We start from the raw sequence: 25,358 nt of genomic DNA, 5'->3' as shown, positions 1-25,358 counted from the left end.
AAACAGGCCATGCTCCTGCCACCCTGATGGTGTCCCCACTGTCACTGCACTGGCAGTGTGGCACAGGGCACAATGTCACCGGCACCTGGCGACCTTGCTCGTACAGAACAGCCTCCTAGCGCTGTCCCCAAAGCCTGGCCATGGCAGTGACCCTTGGGCTCCATCAGTGCAGGAGCCATTGTTGGGGGGCCGTGACCCAGCTTTTTCCCGGGGAAGGTGGCAAACAAACAACAGTTCCCCAAGAGGAGGAGCAGGGGCAGCCCCTGAACCCGAGACTGAGGGGGGTGGAAGGGGGCAGTGATGTGGAGCAGGGGGTGGGAGGGAGGGGGTGACGGCTCAGAGCAGGCAGGAGCCACCCATTGGCCATGGAGGATTGGTCCCATTGACCAGGGACGCCATGGAGTGGAGGGGCAGTGGGAGGGACCCACAGCCATGGGAGGATGCTGAGACATGGGTGCTCCATGGGAAAAGAGGAGCACCAAAAAACATGGAAAGAGATGAGTGCCCCCACCCCAAGTCATGAGTCAGCTCCATGGAGAGATGGATACCCCCATCCCTGGGGAAGGGGGACACAAAGTCCAACCCCAGGTCCCCTCAGCTGCGTGGCCTCATTAAAACCAGCTCAGATGTCCCCCACCTCCATCTCAGCACTGAGCTGAGCCCCAATGTGCCCATCACATGTGGGCAGCACTGGCAGGGCTGAGCCTTTAAATACAGCTTGGCTGCTGAGCAGGAACCACACCAGGGCCAGGGCCAGCATCCTCTGCCTTTGCCTCCTGCCATGATTCCCAGTGCAGGCAGCACTCCCTGCCCTCCCCACGAGCCCCAGAGGGACCAGTGTCCATCAGGGTGGGATCTATCCCTGTCCCCACAAACATTAACGCTCGGACAGAACTTCTAAAAAACCAAGTACAAACTTTATTTTGTTTCTTTACAAAGGCACGAGCCTCTTTTTTTTTTTCAACTTTCTTAACAAAATAGAATAGCTTCTCAATCAACACAAAGACCTGAAAATTGTAAAAAAAATACAAAAAAACCCAAAAAAAAAAAAACACAAAACAAAAAAAAAAAAAAAACACAAAAGGGGAAAGGAACCGAGAAACAGCTGCAGCTGGGGGGAACCTACTGAATACCACCAAGGCTCTACACACAACTGGCCTAAAACCCTACAGCCGGGTGGGGGGCAGTGGGGCGAGGGGGGGATGCACAAAACAGGGACCCCCCACCCGCCACAACAGACCCAAGCGACACAATCACAAAATAGAAAAGCTCTTCGGAGCTGACAGACCCCACAAACCAGGTTAAGTGCTTAAAGGAGGGATGGGAAAGGGGTGGGGGGACAGGAATGGGCACAGGGACAGGGATGGGGTGTAAAATTTAGCCCTCTACCTGCCATCCCTGTGCCAAGGAGGTGGGTGTTGGAAATGCCAGGGAGGGATGGCATATGCCAGCCCTCCTACCGTGCTCCAATGGCATCATCCCAGGATTATTTTACTCTCCAAGGGGGTTTTCCCTGCCCCACGTGGGGTGCAGGAACCATGGTGGTACCCTGAATTCAGGGATCCCTGTCCTGCCCTTGCTGCCATGTCACTTGGCATCTCCCCCCTGCTTTAAAACAAACATTTAATTAAAAGAAAAAAAAAAAAAAACACAAGAGAAGGAAAAAACCAAATTAAGATCCCAACCAAAGGCCCTGTCCCAAGGGAACACCATCAGGAACAGTGGGGCTGCTGCCAGCTTGGCAGGATTCCCTGTGGGTTGGCAGGTGGGGGTGATAAACCAGGGTGGGGGGGCTGTGACCCCCATCCCCAGTGCCCCCCACCGTGCCCCAAGCCCCCCATGCCCCACTGCGGCCACCCCCAAGCCCCTGCCCCCCTGGGAGCTGAAGGGTGACCTTTGCCTGCCTCTAACGCTCTGCTTTACAGTATTGGAAAAAGGTCATAAAAGAGACCCAAATCATGTTGTATTTTTTAAAAATTTCAGCATATTCTCTGACGTTTCCCCCCCTGCCCCAGCTCCCCTCCCCAGCTGCTGGCCGGGGGGTGTCAGGGCAGCTCCCCGTCCCCCGAGGGCTCTTCTTTGCTCTGGTCCATGGAGTCACTGTCGTTGCCCTCGGTGTCGGAGGCGGTGTCGGAGGCGGAGGGCTCGGGGCAGGCGCGCGCTGGCGTTACGATGACGGCGCGTCTCTGCTCCTCTTCCTGCAGCTGCTTCTCCTGCGTCCCCTCGATGTGCTGGATCGCCTGCCCAGGGCACACACCGGCTGTCAGGACACCTCTGACCCAGCCCGTGGGTTAGGGACCCGCCCTGAGCCCCCCACTGCCAAACGCCCCGCTGCTCCCCCACTCACCTGAACGATGGTGTCCAGGTTTTGCCGGGACGTGGAGACCGTGTTGATGACCGAGGATGGGCCCATGGTGACCACGGTGACATGATGGGAGGGAGGCGGCGCTGGAACGATCACGGTGGGGTGGTGGGTGGGCGCTGGGGGAGCATGTGATGGCAGGAGCTGGGGACAGAAGGGAAACCCCCGGTGAGCAGGGCACAGCACGGCAGCACGGGGAGAACATCACGCTTGTTCACAGAGCCCAAGCTCCATAAAAGCTGAAACACCACCTTGCTGCTCCAATTCTCCATCCCAGTGGGAGCAGGAGGATGCCAGCCAAAAGCTGCTGTCACCTCAGCTTTGCAGAGCAGAACATGAAGGATTGCCCGTATCCCAAAGGCAATGATTTGGGCTTTGAAGCCAGGAGAGGCAAGTGCCATTCCCTGTGTGGCCAGGAATTCCCCACACCCCTCGGAGATCCTCGTTGGAGCAGCGGATGGGAAGATCCGCCCTAGCAGGAGGCTACGGAGAGTTCACCTAAAAATAGGCTGAACTTCCCTGGGAGGCGGCCAGCGGGGACCCTGCAGGGACACAGCTCTGCAGAAGCCCAAGGAGCAGGGAAGAAGCTGCTGTTCCTCCCTTTGAAGCTCCCAGAGTGGCGTGGCCCTGGGCTGGGCTCGAGGGTGGCAGCGCACAGGGACCGGTGCTGGCACTGCACTCGTCTCCTCCCTGCACCACTGGCAAATCCAGCTGTCTCAGGGGAAAGGCTGAAGGTTTCCATCCCCTCTACCTGCCAGCTTGACACACCCCTTTCCCAGCCTGCTGGGTGGCAGGGAGTGGTTTGGGGATCCCTGAAATTCAGTGGGAGTCACCCAGAGAAAGGCGAAGCTTCTGAGATGAAACCCTCTCTGGCAGCAAGTGACCTTCCCTGTACAAACCCCTCTGCGCCAGGGAACAGAGCCACTGGGAAGCCACCACGGGTGGTCCAATCCACAGTCCCTCCCTGAAACACAGGGTGCCTGCAAGCACAGCCCCAAGCACCGTGGGGGGCTTTGGGCCACCCCTTTCCCCAGTCACTAAGGGTGACAGCTTTGCTGGGACATCAGTGCCCACAGGAGGTGCCAAGTCCATCACTGAACCCAGCCCCCGCGTTCCAGTACCTGGGGGTGTCTGGGGTGCACTCACCTGGGTTCGGATCTGCTGCTCGCGCTCGAGCTTCTCCTGGTGCAGCAACCTCACCTGTTCCTGCTGCTGCTGGAGCTGCACCTGCTGAGCAATCACCTTCAGCTTCTCAGGGTACATGTGGGCCTCCAGGGAGCGAACCTGCAGGCCAGAGAACCGCGACATCAGTGGGGAAATTCGGCATGGCCCCACTGAACCCCGGCTGTCCCCTCAGTGGGAGCCAGGAAGCCCCAGACAGGCACGGAGAAGCGGTGTCCAAAGCAGGTGTTCGGTGACCCCACAGCACTGCTAGTGTCCCTGGGGTTCACTGGGGACATGGCAGAGGCTGCAAGAGGGCACCTGGCCTCACCTGCTCCTCCAGCATCATGCGGACCGAGCGCTCCTTGTCCAGCTGCTGCCGGAGCTCAATCATCTCCCGACGCAGATCCTCGGCCTTCTCATCTTCCCAGATGTCCGGCGAGCCAATCCCCTCGTCTTTGTCCTCTGCCCGTCGCCGTTTCGGGGAGGAGCCACTGAATTCCTGCCGTGGGAATGTGGTGTCAGGGAAAGGGGGCTAGCACGGCTGCTCTCTCTGCCATCCAGACTTCTGGGTGATGCCACTCCCCATCAGAGCTCCATGCAGGAAAGGGTGTCCCTGGGGTTGTGTTTGATGCCTGGGGACAGATGGGCTCCTGCCCGTGTCCCCCATCCTGGTCCTCATCCCCGCAGCCTCGTGCCAACCTGATTCTCACACTGTGACACCCACGACAGTTCAACCAGCACCATTACTGCCACCAGGCCATCCCCGACACCCCAAATGGGTGGAAATAATGGAAAACGGGATCCCAACCCTTCTCCCCCTGCCAGGTAAGAGACGCCAGGTTGAATGGTGCTCCCTGCCCTGCCAGGGGAATGGAAACATCACCATTCTCTGGCTGAGCAGGGTAGAGGGTCCCACCCTGAGCCCAGGGAACTGCAATGACACCCCCACCCTGGCCAGCCAGGACTGTCCCACCCCCTCCTGTCCCGTCCCTGGGGCACTACCTGGATGAACCGCTTGAGCTGGGTGTTCTGCTGCAGTAGCCGAGTCTTTTCCTGCTCCAGGGAGAAGATGTACTCGGCCGTCTGCTGGAGGATGGCTGCCTGTGGGGGAGCCAGGAGGGGCATGCTGAGACAGGAGACCCCGGTGTCCCCCCCAGGCCTCCTCCTGATGAGCTCTGCAAGCAGCACTGCTCCTTTCCTGTCCCTGGTGTCTCCTCCCAGGGTCTGCTTTGACCCAAGTTCCCACCCTGGGATTTCCACCATGGTGAAACCCTCCAATGCACCCACCTCAGGAACCCGACCAGCTGCCTCCTCACCCCACTCCCCTCTGCAGTGGGGTCCCTCCTCAGCCAGGAACATGTCACCCTGCTCCTGGGGCACTGGGGGCTGCCACACACTTCCAGCCCAGTCCAGGACACCGGGCCGGGGATGCACACCCACTCCTGCTGGGAAACCTCCCCAGGAGAGAGCTCCATCACCGAGTTAACACCCAAATGCCCCCCAACTCCACTTTAACCCCCTCCACGTGTAGAACCAATGTGTGAATCCTGCTCACCTTGCTGAGCTTCTCCCCATCCGTGTGTGGGATGAGGGTTTTCAGGGACTGGAAGCCAGCATTGATGCTCTGCATCCGCCGTCTCTCGTTGCTGTTGGCGATTTCCCTGCGTATCCGCCGCTCCTGGTCCCGCTGGGTCTCTGGAGTCAATGGGATGTTGGCCAAGCTGTGAGAGAGACCCGGGGTTAGGGAAGAGGGGGCTGCACCCCTGCTGCCAGCTCACTGCATCCCCCGTTGCTTTGCAGCGATGGTTCCAAGCCACCAAAGGGACAGGTGACAGGGAGGGGACGATGGCTGCGGTGCTGGGAATCACCCAAGCAGGTGGGTGGATTTCTCCAGCCCTGTGTCTAAAACTTAGGGGGATGCACTGGCCAAACAATGGCCCTGCTGTAGCCCCCTGGTTCCACTGGGCTCAGACACACTGCCCAGTGCCCAGCCCGGGCGAGGGGACCCCCAGGTGGGCGAGGGAGGCTGCGGGCTGGCCGGCTGTGTCCCCGCGGGGCTGGCCGGCGTGTGTGGCCCCGGGAAGGCGGCTCCCTCCCTCCTGCCCCGCTGATGGCTTCCAGATGACAGCTCCCAGCAGAGAAGCCCCCGTCCCACCCCAAGCCGCAGCTCCTGCCTGCTTCCTGCCGCTGCCTCCTCACCCCCCACGCCCTTGCCCTGCAGATGGGCCGGGAAATGCCAGCATGGAGGGCCAGGGCTCTGGGCAGCCAACACCCGCGGGTCCAGAGCACCAGACCTACGCAAAGCTCGCTGCCGCGGGGTCTGGCTTCGCCCACACCCTGAGGGAAGCAGGGCAGAGGTTTTGGATCACACCATGCCAACTCTCCCCAGAGTGCAGGCACCCGGCACCCGCTGGCGCCGGGGATGCTGCGAGGCACCAAAGACTAAACACAGGAGCCGGGCCGCCGGCACGAGGCGAGATAAGACGGGCTCCAGCCACCCGTCCAGGTGCCCGGCGGCTCTGGGATGGGGAGATGGGAACATTCCACCCTGAGCCTTGCCAAAGCCAGGCTGGGAAGCAAAGCCCAGCATCCTGCCCTTATTGCCCTCCTGGTGAGGCCAGGGAGGAACCACGGAGGTTTGGGAGTGCAGGGATCTAAGGGATACGTGCAGCACCACCGTGTGCCCAGGGAATGACCGGAGACTCTCAGGCCACTCACTCATCACTGCCTGCTGCAACTGGGGAATGCACCACAACTCATCCATGATACACAGGGATGGGGAAAGACCCAGCTCATCCCAGAGGGATGGGAAAGGATCCTCGCTCAGCCTAAGAACGGGATGGATTCCAGGTCTGTCCAAGGGCACCAGGAAGGATCCCAGCTGTGCCCAGCAAGACGGAGAAGAATCACAGCTCATCGCAAGCAGATAGGGAAGGATCCCAGTTTACTCTAGAGGGATAGGAAATGATCCCAGTGCATCCCAAGGGGATGAGGAAGAACCCCACCTCAGCCCATGGGGGTCAGGAAGATATTTGTCCCCAGCCTCTGGGGCAGTGTCCCAGCACGGGCTGACACTGTGTGCCAAGCACGCACTGCACTGGCTCCCTCACATGCAATCCTGGGGGTGTGGAACTGGGATGGGTGCCCAGGGGTCTGCCCCGCTCCCTGGGAGCAGCCTCTGCTGCATGGACCAAGAGCTGCTCGCAGTAGGATTGTGGCACAGGGCTCCCATCTGGTGGTGGCTGTCACCCACCACCCTGCTCCTGCTGAAACCAGCCCCAAACTTGTCCCTAAAACACACCAAACCGTGCAGGTCCTGGAGACATCATCCCTCTTAGGATAAGGAGGTGGCTGGAGCACTGCTCCAGGATGTTGGACCACCAGACACTTAAGGGGAATGGGATGGAGAGGCCCAGGACTGGGCAGCACGGAAGTGGTTTCTTAAATACTGGGAAAGGAGGAAGAGCCTGCTTCCTCGCCGGCAGACCTCCCGCAACCTGCCCCAGCTGCTCTTCCTGGGAAGTGACCTGAGAAGTGACAGCAAAATACAGAAAGGGCAAAAACCCGTGGATTCAGACACCCAGCTTGGCCAGGGATGGGGCAGCACAGAGGCAGGGGGAGCAGGTGGCACCCACTGGAGCCCCTGGGGTGTCTCCAGCCTGGTGCCGCTGCTGTGGGGTTTGTGTCAGGCAAGCAGAATTTGGTCCTCCCCACGCTGGGGAGGACATTTTTCTCGCCTGGTCCTTGAGGGAAGCAAACTCATGTGGGTTTTGGAGCCAGGCACAAGGCAGATGCCCCACTGTCCACTCATGTCCAAAACTGATCACAGCCTGTGCTGTGGGCTGTGCTGGAGAGCAAGGGAGGCACGGCCACATGGGCAGGGTGTCCCCAAGCTCCTTGAGGTCACAGGTAGGGTATTCCCCAACCTGCAGGGAGAGCATCCCCAAGTTCACAGGCAGGGTATCTACCATGAAGGGCACTTAGAAGCTTACAGGGTCAGGGTACCCCTGAGCGTACAAGCAGGATATAGCCAAGTGTCCCCTGCACCCCCAGTTCACAGGCAGGCTGTCCCCCAGCACCCTGAGCTTGCAGGCAGGGTGTCCCTGAGCTCCTCGAGGTCACAAGCAGGGCAGCTCCCGGCACCCCGAGCTCCATGCAAGGTGTCACCCGGCGGCCTGAGCTCCAGGCAGGGTCTCCCGGAGCTCGGGGCAGTGGGAAGGCTGCTCCCCGAGCTCTGCCCCGTGCCGGGGTCAGTGTGGGGCCGCGCAGCCCCCCGTCTCCGGGCAGGACAGCCGCACCCCCTGCCCGTGCAGTCAGCCCCCAGGCCACGGGCCCGCAGCGACCACCGCGGGGGACCCCAGAGAAGCCGCCCCCCCCGCCCTGGGTCGCTGCTGCACCTCCGGGGGGGGGCTCAGGTGAGGCCACTCCCCGGGATCGCGGGGACGAGCCCCCCACGCCGTGGGGCAGGGGCAGCACCCCGAGGGCCCGGGCCCCCAACACGTGCCGTGGGGCCCGGGCCGCCCCACGGCCCCGCGGGGCCCGGCCGTTCGTGCCGCCCCACGGCGGACCCGGGCCCGGGGGGGGGCTCAGCGCTGCCGGGGGGGAGAGCTCAAGGCCCGGGGAGGCTGGGGGGGCTCAGGGCCGCCCCGCGTGGCCCCGGGGCCCGCGCCCTCCCCCCGCCCGCCGCCCCCCGGCGAGCCCCGCGGGCGCAGCCCCCGTCCCCGGCCGCCCCCCCGCCCGCCGGGGCTCCCCGCGTGTCCGCGGGCTTTGTGCCGCCGCTCCCGCACTACATGTCCCGGCAGCCCCGGCCGCGACCCGCCTCCTCCGGGCGGCTGCAGAGTCACGGCCAGGCCCGGCGGTAAACACACACCCCCGCGCCCCCCGGACCCCCGCGCCCCGCGCCCCCCGCCCCGAGCGCGCCCCGCCGCACCCGCGGGGGCCGGGCGGGGGTGGGGGCGCGGCGCTCCCCGCCCGGGCCACGCGCGGCCGCCGGTCCCATGTGCGCGGCCGGGACCACGTGCGGGCGGTGGGGCCGCGGCGGCCGCGCCGCTCCCCCCGTTCTCCGCTCCCCCCTTCCCCGCCATCGCCCCCCGGTCCTCCCGAGACCCCCGAGCCCGGGACCTCCCGGCGCTCCCCCACCTGCAGAGCCCACCGATGACCTCCTTCTCGGATTTCCTGAAGTGCTGCAGGGCCGGCACCTTGGGGGCCGGCACCATGAAGTACTCCATAACGGGGGCGGGGGGCCCGGTTCAGCCCAGCCCGGCTCGTCCCGGCCCGGTTCAGCCCCTCCCGGCCCGGCTCCGGCCTCTGCCCGCGGCCCAAGGCGGGAAACAGCTGGAGCGAGCGCGGCTCCCGCCCGCCGCCGCCGCCGCTCCCCCGCCCGCCCCCGCCCGCCCGGCGCCGCCCCCGCCCCGCACCGGCCCCGCGTAAACAAAGGCGGCGGGAGGGGCCGCAGCGCGGCCGGAGCGGCACCGGGACACGGCGGCGGGATGCGGGGCGACTGGAGCGGCCGGGACGGTACCGACCCGTGCTGGCACCGGCCCGTCACACCGCGCCGCGTCCTGACCTGGCTCCATCCTATTCTACTCTATCCTATGCTACTCGATCCTATCCCTCTCTGTCCCATCCTACCCTCATCCTGCCCTGTCCCCAACCCATCCCACCTCATACCATCCTGAGCTGTCCCCATGCCACTCCATACCCATCACATCCTATCCTATCATACCAAACCCTACCCTATCCCACCCTGACCTGTCCCGGTCCCATGCCACCTCATTCTATCCTGCCCTAGCTCCATCCCATCCTACCCTATCTTATCCTGCTTTATCCTACCCCATCCTTACCTGTGTCCACGCCGCCCCACATCATTCCATCCTGCCCTAGTTCCATCCCATCCTACCCTATCCTATGCTATCCCATCCCACCCTGGCCTGTTGTGTCCCTATCTCATCCTATCTCAATGTGACCTGTCCCCATCCCACCTCATCCCAGCCTATCTTGCCATAGCTCTGTCCTATCCTGCTCTATCCTGTCCCATCCTGACCTGTCTTGTCTCCATCCCATCCAGCCTTGTTCCTATCCCATCCCATCCCATCCCATCCTAGTCCTATGCCATCCTACCCTGGCCTGACATGTCCCCATCCCATCCCCATCACACCCTGTCCTCACTCCATCCTAACTCATCCCATCCTATCCAATCCAATCCTGTCCTATCCTATCCCATCCAATCCAAAATCCCATCTCAGCCCATTCTGACCTGCCTCATCTCCAGCCCATCCCATCCTATCTCATGGTATCCTGACCTGTTCCAGTCCCATCTAATCGTATTCCATCCTGTCCTGTTCCCATTCTATCCTGCTTTATCCCCATCCCACCTCATCTGCCCTACCCTGTCCTACTTTATCCTGACCTGTCGTGTCCCTATTCCATTTTATCCCGTCCTATCCTGTCCCCATCCAATCCTCTCCTACATCCAGCTTGTCCCACCCCATTCTACCCTATCTCCATCCCATCCCTATCCCAATCCTGCCTAATCCCCTCCCCATCCTATCCTACCCCACCCCAGCCTATCCTAATCCTGTCCCATCCTCTTCTATTCAATCTGATCCCATTCCTATCCCACCCCATCCCAGCCCATTCCTGTTTCCAGCAGGGTCTGGGTTTGGGGGGCTCAGGGGGTTGTCCGTGGCTGGGGGGAGGGGGGTCACAGCAGCTTTGGGGCTGTCACAGGGCTCAGGGAGCTGGGAGTGACAGGGTTCCCATGGCTGGCAAGGGGCTTTGGGGAGGAGGCTCTGGTGGCTGCCAGAGGCATTCTGAAGGTTGATGGGGGGTTCTGGGAGCTGGTGGGGAGCTTGGGGAGTTGATGGGGGCTGGCGGGGGGCTTGAGGATCTGATGGGGGGCTCTGGGGGCTGGCAGAGTGGCTCTGAAAGCTGGCAGGGGACTCGAGGAACTGCTGGAGGGGTCTGGGAGCTGGCAGGGGGCTGTAGGGCCTAGCAGGGGGGTTGGGGACTGGCGGGGGCATGGAGCTCACAGGAGGCATGGGGGGCTCACGTGCGCTGGCACAGGGTGGGGCTCCAGGTGGGGGTTCAGGGTTTGGGGATGACAGGTTCGTGTGGCAGGGGGCTTTTAGAGGGGCTTCTGGGGGGCTGGCAGAGGAGTTGTGGGGGATGGGGGAGCTTAGGGGGATAATGGGGGGGGATGATAGAAGCTTTGGGGGGCTGTGGAGGTGTAGAGGGTGGCAGGGGGTCACAGGGCTAGCAGGAGCCACGGTGGGCTGGCAGGGGTCGTGGGGGGTGGCAGAGCCGTGTGGTACCTGAGGGACCTACCTGTGGCAGGTGGCCTCCCCCCAAAGCCCCCCCAGCACTGTCTGCGTGGGTCCAGGGCCACCGGAGCGGGAACACCAGGGGGTCCTGGCGGTGGGCTGTCACCCTGGAGGGGCAGGACCCGGCCCTGCAGAGCAGGGTGGGCTCAGCCCTCCCCATCCCACAGCCTGGCCCCGCTGGGAGCTGCAGGACAGGTTCTGCCGGGTGTCCCCTGGGCCCCCTGCCCGGCCCCCGCAGGGGCCCCACTGCGGGGGCTGCGCGTCCCCCCACGGCAGGGGACCACCGCGTCCCCCCTCCCCTTCATCGTGAGCCTGTTGGGGACACTGCGGCTTCCCCCGCTCCCGCAGGAAATCCCTCGGGCGGGGTGGGATTTCGGTCACCCGCGTGGGACAGTGCTGCCCTCCCGTGTCTCTCCTGCTTGTGGCGGGGATGTTGGGGACACAGCGGCTCCCCGCACAAAAACACCCAAACCACGGGTAGGATGTGGCTTCAGCCACCTGTGTGCATAGAACCGTCCCTGCTTTCGTGTCCCCCGTTCTGCTGCGCGGCTGCTGGGGACAGCAGCTCTGTCCCCGCAAAAGAAAACCCCAAACCGCGGGTGGGATGTGGTTTCAACGGCCCGCGTGAGACAATTCTGTCCCTCACTCGTGTCCCACCTTTTGTGGGGCTGCTGGGGACACGGCAGCTCCCTCTCCACCCAGAAGTCTGCATGGAACGGAGCTTCCTCCCCGTGTGTCCCTCCCTTTTGTAGGGAGGACACCGCATCTCCCCTGAAAAAAAAAAAAAAGAAAAAGAAAAAAACGGAAACAAAAAAACCACGGGTGTTTTGGTGGGGTGTGACTTCAGCCACCCGCCTGGGACAGTGCTGTCCCCCACGCGTGTGCCCTCCCTTTTATAGCGGCGCTGTTAGGGACATTGCAGTTTTCCCCGTTAAAAAAAAAAAAAAAAAAAAAAAAAAAAAAAAACGCGTGGGGCAATGTTGTGTCCCCCCGTCCCTGCCCCCCCATTTCGGGGGGGCCGTTGAGGACAGCGCAGCTGCATTCCTCCCCCAAAATAAAATCCCGGGTGGGGTGTGCCCAGCCACCCGCGTGGGCCCCGGGGGAGGGACCCCCCCGGCGAGGCTGCAGCATCCGGGCCGGCCCCGCCACATCCTGCCGCCGGAAGGAGCCGCGGCCCCGGGACAACCCCCCCGCCGGTGACGTCATGCGGGGGCCCCCGCCAGGCGTGACGCCAGCCCCGCTCTGTGACGTCACGCGACGGGCGGGCGGCGCCGCTCCTGCGGGGAGGGGGATCCCCCCCAACCCCCATTTCCCCGGTGTGACCCCCACCCTCCCTCCCCGAGCCGCCCCGGTACGACGTGGGGGCTCCGGTGGGTGCCGCCCCCCGCCCCGCCACGTCCCCGGCGGGGGACAGGGACACGCGGAGGGGACACGGACACGCGGGGGAGGGGGGTCGGCTCTGCCGCAGCGTCGGGGTGACCTTGTGCGGGGGGGTGGCGGGTCTGCCCCCGCGGATTCCCCCCCCCCCCGGGGCGGGGCTCGGTGCCCCCCGGTGCCCCCCGCGGGGGCGGGGAGGGGCCGCCCCCGCCCCCGCCCAGCGCCGCCCGCAGCCGGGGCCGGGCCGCTCGGTGCGGGGCGGCCATAAATCACGGCGGGCAGAGCCCCCGCCCCGCCGCCGCCCCCGGGACCGGGCAGGGGGGGCCCAGCCCCGCCGCCGCCACCCCCGCCCCCAGCCCCTGCGGATGTGGCGGAGCGGCCCGGCCGCCCCGCACCGGCCCCGGCACCGGCCCCGGGGGGCCCCGCTCCGCCGAGCCCCGCACCCCGCCCCGCTTCCCGCCCGGCGCTGAGCCCCCGCCGCAGGTACGATCGCGCTCCGGGCGCCGCGGAGGGGAGGAGGACGATGAGGAGGATGCTGCCACCGCCGGGGGGAGGGGGGACCCTCCGGGGAGCCCCTTCCTCGCCACTCTCGGTGGTGCGGGGGGTCCCTTGGCACCTGCAGCCCCCCCGCCCAGGGAGCGGGTCGTGGGGGGACGTGGCCCCGCCGCACCCCCGAGGGAAATAAGGAGAGGGGGCTTCCCCGCTGCCCGGTGGGAGCCGGGGGGGTGACCGTCACCCGCCGTCCCCCCGCACCCCGGGCGGGTGTCCTGACCTTGGCCGTGGGGCGGGGGCTGCGGCGGGGACGTGCTGGGTGGCTCTGCCCGGTTGCGGCCACCTCCGGGGACACATCAGTGTCCCCATGGTGCGAGAAGGGAGAGAGGGTGGCATTAGGTGGGGGGTGCAGGGCGTCCCCATCCCGGTCTCACGCCGGCGGTGCCACCGCCCGGCAGCCGCCCGTCACCCCGGTCCCCTTCGCGGGGGCCTCCCGATCCCCATCATGAGAAGTGACAGTCCCCACCATGGGGGGTGACAATCCCACGGCCTCGTAGGGCTGAGGCGTGGGGTGGCCAAGCCCAGGCTGTGCCATTGCGGGGTGTTCTGGGGACTAGGACGGTGTGACCCTCTCCCTGAAGTGCCAGCAGCGGGGACCGCAAATTGTCCCCGGTGTCCCCTAGGCACTGCTGCAGGCGCTCGGTTCCCTGCCCAGCATGGAGAAACCCTGCAGCCAGTGGACACCTCCCCTTCCCCATGCCTTTGTCACCCTTCTGTCACCGCCTCCCCTAGCCAGGGTCCCCATGTGCCCCCATCCCCACGGTGCTGCCGCACCCAGGGTGCTGATCTGCTGGTTGCTGGGGACCACCCCGCTGCTGTCCCTGCCTGCTCCAGCTGTGTCCCCAGGCAGGGGTGGCAGGGGCCCTGATGCTGGCGGCACTGCTGTGGGGTTGCTCCCGGGGTGGCAGGGGGCTGCTGTCAGCCCTCTGCCAGGATCCCCGCGGCTTCCACATGAGGGAAGGGGGAACCGTGGCATCGACCACAGCCATGTCCACTCCTGGGGACACCTTTGGCAGCTGCCGGCAGCCCGGCTGGCGTGGGGTGACGGGTGCTGGAGGGTCACAGTGACAAGATGGAGCTACCAACAGGATGTGACCCCCTCCCAAACCCGTCAGACACCGGTGGGCTCCTGTGAGGAGCGGCTGTGGCAGTGCCAGCACCATCTGCAGCGATGGCGGGTCCCACGGGCGCCCGTGTCCTGCCAGCAGCCGTGGGGACAATGACCCGCATCCTGCCAACCCACCCACGCTGCCCTGGCACGGGGGGCTCCGGGGACTGCCCCCCGTCGCGGCGGTGCCAGCCTGCCGCTGCCAATTGCCACGGCGGCGGAGACCGAGCCCTGCCTGCAGCGCTGGCACCGCTCCCACTCCCCGAGCCCCGGGGTCACCATCCCCCGGCGATGGCACTGACATCCCGCACCGCCGCCATCCCCGAGCCCACCGCGCCTCGGGAGCCTCTGCCCGCGGTCCCTCTGTGCTATTCCTGGCGGGTTTGGGGCTGGAGGGGGGATACACGACACCCCGGCAATGCCAGCAGCGTGGAGACCTGGCACCCCGCCGGCTGCACCGGGGTCACCCCGGGTCCCCCAGCCGTGCCGGCGGCCAGGCAGTGTGGGGAGCCCAGGGGACCCCAGCCTGGCCGGTGGGGATGGGAGGGCTCCCCCCGCGCCCGGGCTCCATCCCAGCGGCCCCCACCCGGACTGGGAAGCCCCTGGGCCCAGCCCCGCGACGGACTGGTTTGAACTGGTGTGGCGGGGGGGAAGCTGGGCTGGGGCTGGGCTGGCAGCGCCTGGCGCGGGCAGGAGAGGCCATGGGGGGAGAGCAGGCAGGGGCAGGCAGGAGCGGGCAGGGGCCTCGCGCGGGGGCCGCAGGTGCTGGGGCGTCCGGCCAAGCCACCGCAGGGCTTGTCCCCGTCCCCATCCCGGCGGGGCCCCCGCGGCGCCCCGTTTCCCGAGGCCGCGTGGTTTGGCAGCCTCCTGCTCGCCCGCCCGCGGCCGCGCTGGGAGCCTTGGCGTCAGCGGCTGGAGGCCCCTTTCCCACCCGTCCCGCCCGGGGATGGCTGCGGTCCCCACCCAGCACCGCCCGCACCGGGACCCCCAACCTCCCAACCCTGAGGACGTCAGGACACGACCGTCGTGGTGGGACCAGCAGTGACGCCTTGCCTGGCCCCACTGCGGGACCACCGTCGCCGGAGGGTTGCCAGCCCCACCCCTATTTCCTGGGCTGGGGGTCCTGCTGTGCCACCCCAGCTGTGGGGTCCTGCCCCTGTGTCTGTCTGCCCCCGAGCTGTGCCACCAGGCCGTGGGGCACACGGGGGTTGCTGGAGCCCGAGAACCGTGGTGGGACTCAGGGTGGGGACACCCCATGGGCACATCCCGCAGTGGGGTGCAGGGTGAGGCCCCCCCAGAGGCGAAGGGCCCCACTGTAGGCAGGTCGGGAAAGCTCAGCGAGTGTCCCTGTCCCGGGAGATGGGACGCTAAGATGGGGCAGCCTCCACAGCGGCGGGAGGAGGTGGATGCTCAGGCGAGAACCCCCCCCCGCTCCGCCGAAGAGGAGGGACCCGCCTATGGGGCTGACCCCACGGCCGCGGGAGGCTCGGGGTGATGAGATGCCGTGGGGCGGCTCCTCCCACCCTGGGAGCCTGGGACAGGAACCCCCCCTGGGGCCGGCCCCTCGGCCAGCACAGGGGTGCAGGCGGGGGGTCCCCCGCCCCGCCGCCCGGGCCCCATGCCCCCCGCGGCTCCTCCGCATTCCTCAGCGTCTGAGCCGGGCTGGACCCCCGCCAGCGCGGGGGGCCCCTCCGGCGGGGCAGGGCGGGGGACGGGCCCCCCGGGGCGGGGTGGGGATGGAGGGGGCCCCCCCCGCTGCCACGTGTGCTGGGTGCGCCGTACCCCCCGACACGGCCCCTCGGCCGCCCCCACCCTGCCCTGGGCGATGCGGGTGGCCGCGGGGGCACAGCCGGGGGACGGCATCGGCTCTGGCTCGGGCGCTCACTGCTGCACCGAGCTGCCCGTTCTCAGCTGCCCGCCAGATGTGCGGCGGCCGAGCCACGAGGGTGGCATTGTGTTGTGTGCCATTCCATGCCATTCTGTGCCACGCCGTGCGGCCGGCAGCCCCTGCTCGGCCCCGGCAGCAGCGGCGTTGGCCGGCGGGGAAGGGGCCCCGGCGGGGGAGGAAGCTCTGCCGCCTCCGGGGCTGGGGCCAGCGGGCTCGGCCGCCCGGGTCACCGCCGGGCTGGTGGCCGCCACCGCCCTTCTCTGCCGCTGGGAAAGGCCTCGCTGGGGCAGGCCCGCGGGGACTGACGGACGGACGGACGGACGGATGGAGGAACGGATGGGGGGGTGGAATGGGGACACCACAGCTCTAGCTCCGCGGGTGCCCAGGGGATTTGGCAATCCCCGGCAAGGTTTGGTCGTGGGCCAAGGGGCTGTGCCGGCGACACGGAGAGGACACACTGGGGACACCGAAGGGCCGGGGTGGGGGGGGCCCGGTGCCATGCCCTGCCCTTTGCCCGCTGCGGGAGGGGGCCGCGGCAGGGTGGCCGGAAAGGACGGCACGGTCTCCGTGCCAGCACCGAGTCCTCCGGCCCGGAGCAGAGCGGGCATTGCCATGGGGCCGGGCTGGGGCGATGTTCTGGGTGGCACCGGGGTGCCCTCCGGCCCCGCAGTGACCCCTGGGTGTCCCCCGCAGAGCCCACCCCGGCACCATGCATTCCCTGGAGGAGCCCTTGGACCTCAAGCTGAGCATCTCCAAGCTGCGAGCTGCCCGCGAGAAGCGGGGCCCCTCCGGCCCTCGACCCCGCGCTCCCCAGCGCCCGGACACCCCGCCGGCCGGGGATGGCCGAGGGGGCAGCCGGGGGGGTCGCCGGGCCGTGCCAGCCTCGCCGTCGCCCGGGCTCCTGGGACACTCCAGGCTGGTGGAGCCGCGGGATGGACGCTTCCCGGCCGCCGTGCCGGTGGTGGACCTCAGCCTCTCGCCCCGCTCCGGGGGGGAGTCTCCGGCTGGCAGTGCCTCGCTGTCCCCTGAGCGCCAGGGCAGCGGGGACCTGCCCGGCCCCCTCACCCCACACGTAAGTGCGGCCGTGGCCCCCCCGAGGTGTCCCCAGCTCTGGGGACTGTGCCCGGACGGCGCTCCCGACCTCGGCAGCGTGCCCGGTGCTGCCGGTGTACACACAGTCCGGGGTCAATGTCCTGCCTGGCCCCCTCGGCCCCCGACCCCAGAGGTATCCCCGGGGCGACTCCTGGGGGGTCTCTTTGGGGTGTGCCTGGGGGTATTTGTGGGGTTTTGGGGTCCCTGGGGGAGGGGGGGTTGGCAGATCTAGGGGTTTTCTGGGGAGTGTGGGGGGATCTCAGGGGAAGGGGGGTGGTCTCTGCGAGGTTCTGGGGTTCCTGGGGGGCTGGGAAGAATCTCTTGAAGGGCTCGGGGGGTGTCTCTGGGGGTCTCCATCCAGCTTGGCCCTGTACCCCACTGCTCCTCCATCTGGACTCTGCTCCAGGATTTCCAGTCCCTGCGCTACATCGATGGCCTCCCCAGCTCCTTCCAGTTCTTCCTGCCGCTGGGGGCCGGGGGGGCTCTGCACCTGCCCCCTGCCGCCTTCCTGCCCCCCAGCAAGGAGAAACGGCTCCCCCCCGAGCTGCCCCTGCCCAAGCAGCTCGTCTGCCGCTGGTCCAAGGTCAGCAGGGAGGGCTGGGGGCCATGGGGGGTTGTGGTGGGGGTTTGTGGGAGATTTGAGGGGGTAGAGGTGGTGATGAGGGGCTGGGAGACCACATGGGCATTGCATGGATGGAGGGCACGCAGGGGAGTTGTGGGCTGGGGGAGATGACATGGGGCTGGGAGGCCATGGCAGAGCTCTTTGGGGCTGTGGGCAAGTTTTGGGGCTGGGAAGCCAAGCAGGGACAGTAGATCTGGAAAGGTGGTGGTGGAGAGTGGGCGCTGTGCAGCCATGCTGGGGGGTGATACAGGGCTGGGGGTCATGCAAAGGGCCATTCCCATTTCCCCAAATGCTGGTGCTGCTGCACACAGGGTGCAGGTGGGAGCTGGGATGGGGGGCAGGTGCTGGCCATGGTGGGGGGACTGGCCCCCCTGGTGCCCACCCTGCTGGGCTCCCTTACCCCCAGCCTCCTGCCCACAGTGCAACCAGTTCTTCGACCTCCTGCAAGACCTGGTGGACCACGTCAACGACTTCCACGTCAAACCCGAGAAGGACGCGGGGTACTGCTGCCACTGGGAGGGCTGTGCCCGTCATGGCAGGGGCTTCAATGCCAGGTGGGCATGGGGACCTCCAGGGGATCTCTGGGGGGCTGCTGTGGGGAGGCAGGAGCCCAGCACTAGGGATATGTGGGGGAAGCTTCCATCTGTCCCTCCCTCCCTCTCATGCAGGGTGCGAGGTCCTGGGGGGGCTGGGTGGCTGTGCTGGCCTGGATGTCCCTGTTCTCCCACCCCATAGTCAAGGCAGAGGGACAAGGACTTGCCCTGGAAGTCAGGAGTGACTCCCTCTCTAACATTCCCTCCCCAATGCTTCCACGGGCAGATGGTGATAGGACAAGGGCGAACAGTTTTTAGCTAAAAGAGGAGAGGTTTAGATGGGATATTGGGAGGAAATTGTTCCCTGTGAGGGTGGGCAGGCCCTGGCACAGGGCCTGGGATAGTGGAAAGTGTGGAAAGTGTCCCTGCCCGCGGCAGGGGGATTGAATTATACAAGCTTTAAGGTCTTCCCAACCAAACCTGTTCCATGATTCTGTGATTGCCCCAATCCCGGCAGGTACAAGATGCTGATCCACATCCGGACGCACACCAACGAGAAGCCGCATCGCTGCCCCACCTGCAACAAGAGCTTCTCCCGCCTGGAGAACCTGAAAATCCACAACCGCTCGCACACAGGTCAGCGCAGCCCCCGCACTGCGCTCACTGGGGCAGCGGGGGGCTCGGGGGGACATGGGGGACACGGCAGGGCTGGTGGCCCCTGGCAGACCGGGTGCTGTCCCACAGGTGAGAAGCCCTACATCTGCCCCTACGAAGGCTGCAACAAGCGTTACTCCAACTCCAGCGACCGCTTCAAGCACACCCGCACGCACTACGTGGAGAAGCCCTACTCCTGCAAGATGCCGGGCTGCCACAAGCGCTACACCGACCCCAGCTCCCTCCGCAAGCACATCAAAGCCCACGGCCATTTTGTGTCCCCCGAGCACCCGGAGATGCTCAAGGTCCACCCGCCTCCCAAAACGCCCCTGGGCTCGGCGGAGGTGCCCTACGTTAACGGGGCGCAGCTCGTCATCCCCAACCCCGCCGCCCTCTTCGCTCCGCCGGGGCTGCCGGCGCTGCCCATCCCTTTGGCACCGGCACCGCTCGACCTCAGCGCCCTGGGCTGCGGGGCTGCGGGCGCGCTGCCCGCTCTGCCCGGCCCCGTCCTGCCCCTCAACGGCGGCCCCTTGAACTTGGCCAAGAGCCCGCTGCTGCCCTCGCCCTTCGCGGCGGGGCTGGGGCTGCCCGTCATGTCGCTGCTGGCCGGCGGGGCCAAGGCCGAGGGGGAGAAGGGCAGCGGGGCTGAGGGGCGGCCGCCCAAGGCGGGCAAGGGGCTGGAGAGCCGGAAGGAGAGGGGCGAAAGGACGGAGCCGGGGCGGCCGCGGGTGCCCCCGGAGAGCCTGGCACTGCTGCCGGGGGCCGTGCTCGACCTCTCGGCCGGTGTCAGCTCGGGGGGCAGCCCCGAGGCGCTGCCCCCCGGCTGGGTGCTCATCCCCCCCGGCTCCCTGCTGCTCAAGCCCGCCGCCGTCAACTGAGGGGCCCGACGATGCCCGGGGTCAGCCGCCGGCCCCGTGGGCAGATCCCGCTCCCTGGGGACGGGGGGGCATGGCCCTGTCCTCCCCCTGCAGCCCCGGCGGGGCCTCGCTCGTGCTTTTACCCGTCACGAAAGAAGAACGGACTCTTCTGAGAAAAGCAATAATCCCTCGGCGGCCGGAGCCGGCTGCGACCCCGTGCTGGGGGCAGGTGGGGCACAGGGGGCGTCCCCCTGCCCCCTCTCCCCCCCGGCCCTAGGCAGCCGGATACGCCGCTATTTATTTCTCGACCAGCCCCCTGCTCCGACAGGGTCCCGCTCGGGCTCTCCTGCTTCCGCTGACTCGGCGTCCCCCTGCCCGAGGCCTCGGTGCTGCTGTGGCGGGGGCTGCAGCCCGCAGGCTCCTGCCGCACGGACAGCGGGGTGACAGCCGAGGGACCACCCGCTCCGCAGCCCCGAGCTGTGCCCGGCCGTGCCATCCCACCCCGCACGGCCGGCACGGCCGCGGGCAGTGCCGCGGCCACGGCACCCCGTGCCGGGCCCAGCTGGCTGGGCACTCGCCGGCCTGGCGCCCGCCGGCCTCCTCCGCTCTCCCTCCCCACGGCCGCCCCCGTCCCGCCGCCTCCCCGGCCCTCCCGTGACAAGGCACACGGCCGCGTGTGCCGCTCGCCGGGGCACAGCCCCCCTCTAGCTACGTTCATACCTAACCACGCACCGCGAGCGCATGCGGGCAGCGCGGGCACGGCCGGCAGCGGCTGCCGGGCACCCGCTCCTCGGGATGCAGCGGTGGGATGCTCCCGGGCGAGCCCCCGGCCGTGGGGCAGCGTGCCCAGCCTCAGCGCGGGGGCAGCTCGGAGCCTCCCCCGCGGGTCACCCGCGTCCCGCTCGCTCCGAGCCACGGGGGTCTCCCCGGTCCTGCCCTCCCGTGCTGAAGGAGCCCCGCGTGCCCCGCAGGGAGCCGGTCTCCCTGTCCTCACCGGCGGCCGCCCGGCACTTGCCCTAGCCCAGCATGGCTGCGGGCCCTCGACCAGGCCGCCCCGGCCGGTGAAACGTCTCCTCGCTCCTCATCGGTTTGTTGTTGCACATTCCAGGACATCAGTATTTTAACGGTCTCGAAGTGCCTTTCTATCGTAGTTTCTGGGTTGTTTTTATTTTCCTCCTGTTGGGCTCCATCGCTGTTAGCGTAGCGTGTAAGGACTGCACAAGTACGAGATAAGCTAACGACTGTAACACTATATTCGTCCAGGGGAGAGGAAGTTTATTAAGAAAACAATAAAGTGAAGTTGAAGTAAGTTCCTGTTTCAGTCCGTGGTCGCGGTGCCAACGGCGCTGGGGACAGAGGGGTGCAGGGGAGGGACGGGTGTGACCTTGGGTGCACGGCTGGCCCTGCCTGACCCCCAGCCGTGTCCCCACGCTCCTGCTCAGGCGGCCTTGGCACCAGTGAAAGCCTGCCAGCATCGGCGGGGTGAGCTGCAGGTGGGGACAGCCACAGCGTGTCCCCTCACAGCCCCTCACCCCGAGCCAGCAGCCATCCACACTGGGAGAAGGTAACGGCACAGCACTCCCAGGGTATGGAGCCAGAGGTAGCTGTGCACTCCATCCAAGAGCATCCAACCTCCCGACCAAAAATAGCTCCTGCAGCCTCCCCCAGTGCCATTTGAGCCCTGGCAGCCTCAGTGCCCTGGGGACACCCCTTCTTCCCCAGCTGCCTCCTCCTCCTCCTCCTCCTCCCCCGGGCAAACGCAGCCCCTCGCAGGGGCCGATCCCTGCAGGGATCGCTGGGCAGGCAGGTCCCCGCTCCCTCCCCGGGTGTGGAGCAGCCAGGCCACGTGCTGCAGGACACGGTGTTTATTGGCTACCTATAAGTTAAGGGTGAGGGGCACGGGGGGCAGGGGTGGCAGGAGTCACGTCTCGGCTTTCCGCCCCTTCTCCTTGTCGCCCTTGGCTTGGATGCGCAGCTCCTCGTCCAGCCGCTCCTTGGCTCTCACCACCTGTGGGTCACGGGGTGACACCCAGGGATGGGGTGACACCCAGGGATGGGGTGACACCCAGGGATGGGGTGCCCTCTCCCCTCCCTGCCTCATCCATGGCTACATCCAGGCTCTGCCTGTCCCAAAACCCAGGCAGGGGAAGGAAGGTGCAGCCCCTGCCCTGCTCCTGCCGGCGCTCACCTTGGACTGCAGGTAGAAGGAGCCTCCCACTGATTTGTCGTTCACCTTGAACAAGTGGTCGTAGTTCTGCCGAGAGAAGCTCTGGGTCAGAGGCACCCCCAGCCTTGCCATTCCCGCTCCCGAACCCTGGCAGCCTCCCAGTCCCCAGAGAACTGCTGAAGAGCGATCCTGGGGACACGGCTGCCTCTGCCTGACACCCCTTGGGAGTCCCCATGTTCCCAGCAGGGCTCTTCCAGAGATCCCACGTCCCTTCCCTGAGCAGCCCCGCTGGGCAGATGCAGAGGCCAAGTCTGGAGGGGCTGCTCCAGCTGGGGCAGGGAATCCTCAGACTGTGATAACTGAGCCCAAGACAGCACGGGGGACCAGCCGCCACCCCCATGCACAGCAGCACCCTTGGAGAGGCCAGGCCCTGCCAGCACCATCCCTCCCTGGCCCCAAGGAAGCCGCTACCTTCTGGATCTCCTCAGGGTTGAGGCTGGAGACGTTGAGGATCTGCTGAGCTTCCTGGAGGCTGATGCCGATGATCCTGGAGGCAGCAGCGGACTGGGGCCTCTCGGCGCGTCCCCGTGCATCGGCCGCGGCCTGGCTCGCTGGGGACACCAGAGCCTGAGTCCCCCTGAGGGCCACCCCGGCCCTCAGGCAGCAGAGCCTGCGCACTTCCAGGTGCTCAGACCCCCGTGTCCCCCTGTGTCCCCATCCAGCCACCCCGGGGACATCTGGACGCTGTCCCAGTGCCAGGGAGGTGGCAGGGACCAGGCAGGCACCATTTGCTACAAGCAAGGCAGGGCTGGGGCTGCCACATCCCAGGGATTATCCCACTCTGCCCTTTGGGGTGCCGGGATCTCTGGGAGCCTGGCAGCAGTGCCAGGGCCAGGATGGAGCCTGGTGACAACCCGGCAGTGTCCCCTGCAGGCACAGCCCGGGATGGGGAGCGCTAGGGTGCCCAGGGAAGGGTGGGGATGTGGAGCAGTGCCCAGCAGGGCAGCGTGGGCACACGGAGCTCATGGAGCAGCATCCCAGCTCCTACCTGCAAACTCCTGGCGCAGCGCCCGCATGAAGGCCCGTCCCACCACCTGGGCCCCCACCAGAATGATCTGTGCCAGGTACTTGGCCTGCGGGGACACGCTGCTGTCACAGCCACCACGGCTCCTTTGCCCTGTCACCTCCCCATGAGCCCTGCACAACCCCAAGGGCTCTGTCACCTCTCCCCATCCCCCGGGGGTCTTCTCTGACCCCACCTGACTGCCGTCATGGCCGTACCTGGCCCTGTCCCCCCCTCTGTCCCTGTCCCTGTCCCCGCACGCAGGCCCTGTGATTCCTTTCCCAGACCCTGTCCCCTCCCCAGGCCCTTTCCCCTCTCCCCCGCCCCCCGTCCCCATGCCTTGTCCCCTCTCCGCTGGTCCTGTGACCCGCTCCTCTGTCCCTGCTCCGCTTTCACTGGCCCTGTCCTCCCTCCTCTGGCCCTGTCCACCCTCCCCATGACTTCTTCCCCCTTCCCTGGTCCTGTGACCCCCGTCCCTTCTCCACTGGCCCTGGCCTTCCCGGAACCGGCTGCTTCGCACGTTCCCGAGCCCGCTGCCCCTGCCCGGGCCCTGTCCAGCCCCAGCTCCGCTGCCCCGTCCCGGTGTCCCCCCGCCGCGTCCCCCCGTCCCCTCTCACCATGTCCCCGCCGCCGCTTCCGCCCCGGCGGTCACGTGGCCGGGGGTGAGGGTCACGGCGGACACCGAGACGGCGGCGGCGCGGGCGGAGCGTCCCCGCTGCAGCCACAGCGCCCTCTGGCGGTCTCCCCGCCCGGGAGGCCCGCCGGCGGGTGGGGCGCCACTTCCCCGGGCCCGCTATCCGCGTGCCCCCGGTCCCTGTGCCCCCCATCCCCGGAACCTGGGTTATCCCGGTGCCGGGCCCGGTGTGCCCCTGGTCCCCGTGTTCCCCCAGTCCCCGTGTTACCCCCTGCCGCGGTCCCTGGGCCTCCCTCGATCCCTGTGTTATTCCCGATTTCCGTGTCCCCCGGTGTCCGTCTCCATGTCCACCCGGGGCCGGTCCTCGTATACCCCCTACCCCGGTCCTCATGTCCCGCTCGGTTACCGTGTCCCGCCACTGTCGATCCCCGTGTCACCCCGATGCCCGTATCCCCCTGGAGCCTGTCCCTGTGTCGCCCCCGGTCCACCAGCCCCCTTGTTCCCCGTGTCTCCCCCATTCCCGGTCCCCGCGTCGCCCCCGGTGTCCCAGGATCACGGCAGGACACGGTGCTGGTGCAGCGGCTTTAATAGCGGGTCCTGCCCGCGGCGGGCCCTGCTTCTCCTGCACCTCCTCCTCCTCCTCCTCCTCCTGCGGGTCGCTCCGCCGGGCCCGGCGGGAGCGGGGGTCCCGGCTGCTCTGGGGGTGCGGCTCCAGCCTAGTCCTGCGGGAGGCCGGGGGTGAGGGGCGCGGCGGGGCCGGCTGAGACCCAGCCGGGGGTCGTGTGTCCCCCTCCCGCACTCACCCACTCGTCTTCGTCCACGCCCTCGAAGGAGTCCTGGGGCAGCGGGTCGTCCCTGCTGCCCAGCCGGGCCACCATGGCGCTGAGGAGCTGTGGGGAGAGGCCGGGCAGAGCCGTGGGGCGCGGGGCCTCAGCCCGGGCCCTGGCGCAGGGCGCTCACCCCAGAACCCACCTCCTCCTTCTTCTGCTCGTCGGTCTTCTCCTCCAGGTACACGGACGCAGGGACGAACTTCCGAGCGGGAGCCTCTTTGGGGGCCTCACTCACTGTGAGAGTGCTGTCAGCATGGGGCGGGACGGCTCTGCCCCGTTGACGAAAGCCCCCCCAGCCACCCCTGAGGGCCGGGGGCCCTCGCCCAGCCCCTGCACCCACCTGGCAGCATGTCTGCGGGGCGCAGGCTGGCACGGCGCTGCTGCCCGTCCTGCCCGTCCAGCCACGCACCGGCAGCCAGGCCCGGCTCCCACCACACGCGGGTCGGCGGGAAGAGATCGTCCTGGAAATACTCCTTCTGCGGGGGCAAGGGGCGCTCAGGGGGGCGCCCTGCCTCCTGTCCCCCTCCCCAAACACGGCCGGCCCCCCTCGCCAGCTACCTTGACGCGTGGCACGTGGAAAGCCACGGGCTCCAGGGTGCTCTGCCCCAGGCGCAGCGCCCGGGCAAACTCCACCTGCCGCACCTCGCACGCCGTTTTGGGCAGGAAGACGAAGCCCTGGTGGGGTGGGGGTGTGAGTGGGGCCTGGCAGCACTGCCTGGGAACAGGCAGCATATCCCCCCTTTACCTTGTGGGGTTCATTGGAGGCGAAGCTGTTGCACTCGAGGAAATAGGGGGGCTCGGGGGTCACTTCATAGAGGAAGACTCTGGTGTCACCCTGGCGATGGAGCGAGATGGGGACTGTCAGGGGACATGGAGGGTCCCTCCGCACTGTGGGGTGCTGTAGGCAGGGTGCCCCACAGTTTTTTGGAGGGCAAGCCCTCACCTTGCCAGTGAGGAAGACGATGCTGGTATCCTCATCGTAATAGGGCAGGAGAGTGGAAGGGGCCACGTCCAGACCAAGGACAGACAAGGGTCCTTCAGGCAGGGCCTGTGCCCGGTACAGGAGGATCCTCCTCTCGCTGCGGCTGTGGGGAGGTGACAGTGAGAGCAAGCAGTGTCCTCAGGGACCCCTG

At 67.1% G+C, this 25,358-nt stretch overlaps 3 protein-coding genes across 7 annotated transcripts in view; 1 reads left to right on the top strand and 2 right to left on the bottom strand.

Annotated features, from left to right (window-relative positions):
• Positions 1-1,083: 1,083 nt before the first annotated feature.
• Positions 1,084-8,920, bottom strand: TFAP4 (transcription factor AP-4). Its single transcript, XM_068206559.1, has 7 exons — positions 8,666-8,920; positions 5,082-5,247; positions 4,529-4,627; positions 3,855-4,025; positions 3,509-3,646; positions 2,348-2,506; positions 1,084-2,240 (listed from the first exon to the last, which is right to left on the bottom strand). Exons 1-7 carry the CDS (start codon positions 8,752-8,754, stop codon positions 2,046-2,048), a joined length of 1,017 nt encoding a protein of 338 aa, XP_068062660.1. The 5' UTR covers positions 8,755-8,920; the 3' UTR covers positions 1,084-2,045.
• Positions 8,921-12,397: 3,477 nt separating this feature from the next.
• On the top strand, positions 12,398-20,840 carry GLIS2 (GLIS family zinc finger 2). 2 transcript variants are annotated; one of them, XM_068206556.1, is made up of 6 exons: positions 12,398-12,708; positions 16,467-16,845; positions 17,272-17,448; positions 17,908-18,041; positions 18,538-18,656; positions 18,765-20,840. In XM_068206556.1, exons 2-6 carry the CDS (start codon positions 16,483-16,485, stop codon positions 19,550-19,552), a joined length of 1,581 nt encoding a protein of 526 aa, XP_068062657.1. In that variant the 5' UTR covers positions 12,398-12,708; positions 16,467-16,482; the 3' UTR covers positions 19,553-20,840. The 2 variants fall into 2 exon arrangements, with proteins under 2 accessions (XP_068062657.1, XP_068062658.1); XM_068206557.1 differs by lacking the exon at positions 12,398-12,708 and having other exon boundaries at positions 16,137-16,845.
• Positions 20,841-21,381: 541 nt separating this feature from the next.
• LOC137483471 (mitochondrial import inner membrane translocase subunit TIM16-like) overlaps positions 21,382-25,358 on the bottom strand; it is a 37,852-nt gene continuing 33,875 nt past the window's right edge. The window contains exons 22-31 of one of the 4 annotated variants that reach the window (XM_068206554.1): positions 25,169-25,310; positions 24,971-25,060; positions 24,784-24,900; positions 24,566-24,701; positions 24,368-24,459; positions 24,199-24,285; positions 22,747-22,831; positions 22,170-22,309; positions 21,720-21,785; positions 21,382-21,539 (exon numbers count right to left, since the gene is read on the bottom strand). In XM_068206554.1, the coding sequence (XP_068062655.1) occupies positions 21,453-21,539; positions 21,720-21,785; positions 22,170-22,309; positions 22,747-22,831; positions 24,199-24,285; positions 24,368-24,459; positions 24,566-24,701; positions 24,784-24,900; positions 24,971-25,060; positions 25,169-25,310 (1,042 nt within the window). In that variant the 3' untranslated portion in view covers positions 21,382-21,452. Of the gene's footprint in view, positions 21,540-21,719; positions 21,786-22,169; positions 22,310-22,746; positions 22,832-23,378; positions 23,604-24,043; positions 24,118-24,198; positions 24,286-24,367; positions 24,460-24,565; positions 24,702-24,783; positions 24,901-24,970; positions 25,061-25,168; positions 25,311-25,358 lie in introns of those variants that run through there. The other 3 variants (XM_068206551.1, XM_068206552.1, XM_068206553.1) reach the window with 3 other exon arrangements.

This window comes from Anomalospiza imberbis, chromosome 16 (assembly GCF_031753505.1).
Source record: "Anomalospiza imberbis isolate Cuckoo-Finch-1a 21T00152 chromosome 16, ASM3175350v1, whole genome shotgun sequence".
Lineage (NCBI taxonomy): Eukaryota > Metazoa > Chordata > Aves > Passeriformes > Viduidae > Anomalospiza > Anomalospiza imberbis.
Note: the sequence above shows the minus strand (reverse complement) of the source record. Positions and strands in the feature narration are given on the sequence as shown.

Coding starts and splice junctions, on each gene's coding strand:
- TFAP4 (XM_068206559.1), bottom strand. CDS start 8,754: ATGGAGTACTTCATGGTGCCGGCCCCCAAGGTGCCGGCCCTGCAGCAC. Junction 2,507..3,508: donor AGCAGCAGATCCGAACCCAG/GTGAGTGCACCC, acceptor TTCTGTCCCCAG/CTCCTGCCATCACATGCTCC. Junction 2,241..2,347: donor ACCTGGACACCATCGTTCAG/GTGAGTGGGGGA, acceptor TGCCCTGGGCAG/GCGATCCAGCACATCGAGGG.
- GLIS2 (XM_068206556.1), top strand. CDS start 16,483: ATGCATTCCCTGGAGGAGCCCTTGGACCTCAAGCTGAGCATCTCCAAG. Junction 17,449..17,907: donor TCGTCTGCCGCTGGTCCAAG/GTCAGCAGGGAG, acceptor TCCTGCCCACAG/TGCAACCAGTTCTTCGACCT. Junction 18,657..18,764: donor CCACAACCGCTCGCACACAG/GTCAGCGCAGCC, acceptor GCTGTCCCACAG/GTGAGAAGCCCTACATCTGC.